Source organism: Brassica napus, chromosome C9, assembly GCF_020379485.1.
Source record: "Brassica napus cultivar Da-Ae chromosome C9, Da-Ae, whole genome shotgun sequence".
Classification (NCBI taxonomy): domain Eukaryota; kingdom Viridiplantae; phylum Streptophyta; class Magnoliopsida; order Brassicales; family Brassicaceae; genus Brassica; species Brassica napus.
In genome coordinates this window covers 17,289,141-17,294,507 of record NC_063452.1, presented here as the reverse complement: position 1 = coordinate 17,294,507, position 5,367 = coordinate 17,289,141, and the positions used below count along the sequence as shown (strand labels likewise).

Here is a 5,367-nt window from a genome sequence, read left to right as displayed (position 1 = left end):
ATAAATATTATATAAGGTAACCTTGTTTAGTCAAAAATAAATAAGGCAACCTTGTTGTAAAATAACCGTTATTTTAACTTCTAACTTTGTTTCGCTAAATCAAACTTTTTCATTTTTCATTTATTCTGGTTGAACAATCTAAACTAATTTTGAAAACCAAATGAAATTATAATTCTTTATGGTAAACTTATTACAACTACGCTCTTGGCTTCATGATACGCGTTTTTTAAATACAATTTCTTATCAATAAGTAATATTTCTAAATTGTCGAAACAAAAATCTACTTTCTAAAGTTTTTTAGAATAAAAGAAAAAATTGAACATCTTTGGAAGGAAATAAAAATATATAGTTAAAAATAGCTATTTTGGTTAAAAATTACTATTTAAGATAATATTCTAGGTGTTACAAAAAAAGAAGAAGAAGATAATATTCTAGGTATAAAGTTAGGGAAGGTTTCATTATGATCTAGTTTAACATTGTACATCTTCGAAATTTTGGGAATGTGTATTATGAATTTCAGGGGGTAAAAGAATTTGATCTAACAATATAAACTAGACTAACTAGTTACAAGTTCTTTAAAGTGTATATCTGAAACATTATTATTAAGAAATCATAAATATTTGTTTCTTCTATAACTCAACACTGGTAAGCTTAAAGTATCAAAAGGTACTATTATCATACAGAAAAAATCGTGCAATTTTTCTGTAAATTAATTTATATTTTAAAAAAACAATCGAATAATCATTATAGAATCTGAACATTAAATCCTCCCTCTATAGGTGGACTCATATCTAGTCTGGAGCAATCACACATCCCAAGCCGTATTAAAAAGAAAACATTTAAATCATTTATAAGAAAATAAAAGTTGAAATTCAACACGTATTTACGTATACGTCTCGTTGGCATATATGCTACATCACACTATATATATATATGCATTCATATACAGGTATGCCTATATATATGATATTATGTAAACACATATCTATTGACTACAATTAGACTTCTTCGTTTACTCTCTCTCTCTCTCTCTCTGACTTACACATTTACTTATCTTCTTCTCTCTGTCAACCAACTTTGCTCTCTTCTCTCACTATGAAGAGTTTCAACACCGATCAACACGGTCACTCCGCGGCGGAATCCGCCGACGTCTACGCCATGTCCGATCCCACAAAGAACGTTGATGACGATGGCCGAGAGAAGAGGACGGGGACGTGGCTTACGGCGAGTGCGCATATTATCACGGCGGTGATAGGCTCAGGAGTGTTGTCGTTGGCATGGGCCATAGCTCAGCTTGGTTGGATAGCAGGGACTTTGATTCTGATCATTTTCTCGTTTATAACGTACTTCACTTCTACGATGCTCGCTGATTGCTACCGTGCGCCGGATCCCCTCACCGGAAAACGAAACTACACTTACATGGACGTTGTTCGATCTTACCTCGGTATGGTTTTTTCTTTGTTTTTTTTTTAACTTTTTACTGTAAAGAAGATTGAAAAATAGACACTTCTTAGACCAACCTTTTTTTTGAAAAAGGTTCTGTACCAAAAATTCAATTTTGTTAAGTAATTTTTAAGGCATGGTTGGTTCCTTTTAAAAAAAAAAGAGAGATTAGAGCATGATTATCCGAGAGTTCTTAGGGTTGAGGTTCTTAACGGAATATAAGAACTCGTTTTTAACTTTTAACTACAAAAGCTAAGAACCGGTTCTTAAAACTTTTATTTAAGAACTGGTTCTTAATTTTTTTAGTTAAAAGTTAAGAAACATGTTCTTATGTTCAGTTAAGAACCCAACCCTAAGAACTCCCAATAATCACGCTCTCTTTCGTTAAAATAATATACTGATTTTGTCTCGTATTTAGTTAGGCCGATCCTTGTCTGGAAAACTATTGTGGTCAGAATAGGAAAATAATTATTAGTATTAAAAATTTATACTAATATTAATTTAAAATGAAAAATATATATTAGTATTAAAAAACACATATTATAATTTATAAGCGACAGTAACTTTTAGGTCAATTTGAAATAAAACAAAACTGGTTATGTAATGAGTTTATATAGAACAATGATCGTGGTTTATAAAATAGTTGATGTTACGAACTATAAGATCAATCATAAGAAATCATCATTGATATCTTTTGAAACAATCGAAAAGCTTATGCATCCGATGAGTTGTGGTTAGGAATGTAGCTAAAGTAATGGATTTATAGATTTTCTAACATTTCCTGCCAATTTGGTTTTACAGAAAAAAAAATCTCTCGGGTATATAAATTACTGTTGCGTATAAATTGATTTTTTTGTCGACGCTTATAAATGATACATGTCCTTTTAAATATTTAAATTTAACTGAATATAAAAACAGTGGTAACCGTGCTTTTAATTTTTTAGTTATAAAAAATGTTGTTGAAATAACTAAGTAGGCTTGGTTATTATTTTTATAAATGGATTATATTCGTAAGCAATTTAAAGTTTGTTGTCTAGTTTAATAAACGATTATTTTTTACGAATTATTTTTATTAAGTAAAACACTGAGTTCAATGTAAAAGTGTGGTAACCGTCCTTTTAATTTTCTAATCATAAACTATGGTTGTTGAAAAATTAATTAGACTTCGCTATTATTTTCATAAGGATTACATACTTCAAATAATTTAGAGTATGTTGTCTAGTTCAATAAACAATGAGGTTTTACTTCAAATCATTTTAAGTAAAACATTGAATTGAACGCAAAAGTGTGGTAACCGTCCTTCAATTTCCAACTATACAACGGTTGTTGAAATAATTAATTAGGCTGAAACTTTTCTTAAATAACTCACGGTTTTGTACTGTTTATAAAGATCCAAAACTGTGCAACCCGAGGAAAACAGAAATTAAATAATAGTTTGACATATGAGGCAAAGGTTTTGGTAGTATTAGCATTATTGTTGGTATTTGACGTAGATGGAGTTATTATATATACTAGTATAGTTCCGTGGAGTGTTTTATGTTTGATGTATGAAACAAAAGATTAATTAATAGCTTAAAAACAAATGTAATAAATAATCATGGCCTGAAATAATACATCGGAATTATTGAAAATTGACAGGTGGTAGGAAAGTGCAGCTTTGTGGAGTGGCACAGTATGGGAATCTGATAGGAATCACTGTTGGGTACACCATCACTGCTTCTATTAGTTTGGTGTAAGTCAACTATGTGTGAATATGTGATTTTACTTTATGACCGTTACCAAATGTACAGTTTAGTTATCTACCATATTGATGTGATCAGTATGGTTTCTTGCGCAGAGCGATCGGGAAAGCGAACTGTTACCACAATAAAGGGCACCATGCAGATTGTACAATATCAAACTATCCATATATGGCGGCCTTCGGGATCATTCAAATCCTTCTTAGCCAGATCCCCAACTTTCACAAGCTCTCTTTTCTCTCCCTTATGGCTGCGGTTATGTCTTTCGCTTACGCAAGTATTGGGATTGGCCTAGCCATCGCGACGGTCGCAGGTACATATACAAATCTTTGAAAGATTTAATTAGTTGCGAAACGACAACTACTTGGTCATCAAGTTGTAGTTTTCAAAGTACCTATATCAATAATTGTAACAAGATAGATAAAACAATAAAGTAACGGTTGATATGTTACGATATGAAAAGGTGGGAAAGTGGGTAAGACGAATATGACGGGAACGGTGGTAGGAGTTGATGTAACTGCGGCTCAGAAGATATGGAGATCGTTTCAAGCGGTTGGAGACATAGCGTTTGCATATGCTTACGCCACGGTTCTCATTGAGATTCAGGCAAGTTAATCATCAATCAGTTTACTATCGAGTCTTGTTTGCTTTGAATATGAACCTCTTAATAGAATTGTGGTTCGAAATTATTGACAATGACAATCAATTCTCTGTGGACCACTTTTACTACAAAAGAGTCAAAAAGAAGAGAATCTGTCTTTTAGCTTAAAGGTATAACATGTGCATATTAGTGAGAAGATGTCACATTCAAAGACAGCAAACAATGATATTCATTCTTAGCAATGGACTTCAGCTTAATGAGTTGACAAAATAGTCCTTAATTTGTTTGTCTCTTAATGATATTAGTTTTCACCTTTTTTAGTGTACTGTATTTAGTACAATACAGTGTATATGTCGACTAGAAAGTGACGGCTTAATATAATTTAAGTTAAACACATGAGACAAAACTGGATTTGCATACACTAACCGGTGAAAATTTGATACTTTTTGCAGGACACATTGAGATCTAGCCCAGCAGAGAACAAAGCTATGAAAAGAGCAAGTTTTGTGGGAGTATCAACCACCACTTTCTTCTACATCTTATGTGGTTGTCTTGGATATGCTGCATTTGGAAACAAAGCCCCTGGAGATTTCCTCACCGATTTCGGATTCTACGAGCCATTTTGGCTCATTGACTTTGCAAACGCTTGCATTGCTTTCCATCTCATTGGTGCCTATCAGGTAAAACCAAATCCAAAAGGAGAAAAAGATTGTTTTGTTTTTGAACTTTCTCGCAGTTTAGCTAATGAAAAAGAAACATACTTCTTGCAGGTGTTCGCGCAGCCCATATTCCAGTTTGTTGAGAAGAAATGCAATAGAAACTGGCCTGACAACAAGTTCATCACATCTGAATATTCAGTAAACATACCATTCCTTGGAAAATTTAGCATCAACCTCTTCAGACTAGTGTGGAGGACAGCTTATGTGGTTATAACAACTTTGGTAGCTATGATATTCCCTTTCTTCAACGCCATCTTGGGTCTTATCGGAGCAGCTTCCTTCTGGCCTTTAACGGTTTATTTCCCCGTGGAGATGCACATAGCACAAACTAAGGTTAAGAAATACTCTTCTAGATGGATTGGGCTGAAAATGTTGTGCTGGGTTTGCTTGATCGTCTCCCTGTTAGCCGCTGCTGGATCCATCGCTGGACTGATAAGTAGTGTCAAGACATACAAGCCCTTCCGGACTATCCATGAGTGAGTTTGAGATCCATGCATGAGAGTGAAAAAATGTAACAGTTTGGTATTTTCTTTGTAACTGTTTGGTGTCTAAAATCCAAATGAAAATATTGTATTGCTTAAAAAGCTACATGAATGTCTATGTATCATCCACAACTTTCAGTGTAATACATATGACCCAATAATAGCTTTTTCAAATTTGATTGATCATGTATAAACCATATGAACATAGCCCATGTCCGAAGAGAGACAATGAAACTCGTGTACTTGCGGAATCCATTTGTTTCGTTTCTTCTTCTCTTAAGCCCTCTCCCCCTTGATTCTCTGGAACGGAAGCTTTCGGATCAAAATCTCAATTCTTTTCTGATCTCTCCCAACGCCACAGTTCATGCACGGAACCTGTGTGG

The 5,367-nt window shown here is 33.7% G+C and overlaps 1 protein-coding gene across 1 annotated transcript; it reads left to right on the top strand.

Annotated features, from left to right (window-relative positions):
* The first annotated feature begins 962 nt into the window (after positions 1–962).
* Positions 963–5,163, top strand: LOC106427409 (amino acid permease 1-like). The gene is made up of 6 exons (XM_013868133.3): positions 963–1,444; positions 3,082–3,175; positions 3,281–3,495; positions 3,646–3,788; positions 4,236–4,463; positions 4,554–5,163. Exons 1-6 carry the CDS (start codon positions 1,096–1,098, stop codon positions 4,980–4,982), a joined length of 1,458 nt encoding a protein of 485 aa, XP_013723587.1. The 5' UTR covers positions 963–1,095; the 3' UTR covers positions 4,983–5,163.
* Positions 5,164–5,367: the final 204 nt, after the last annotated feature.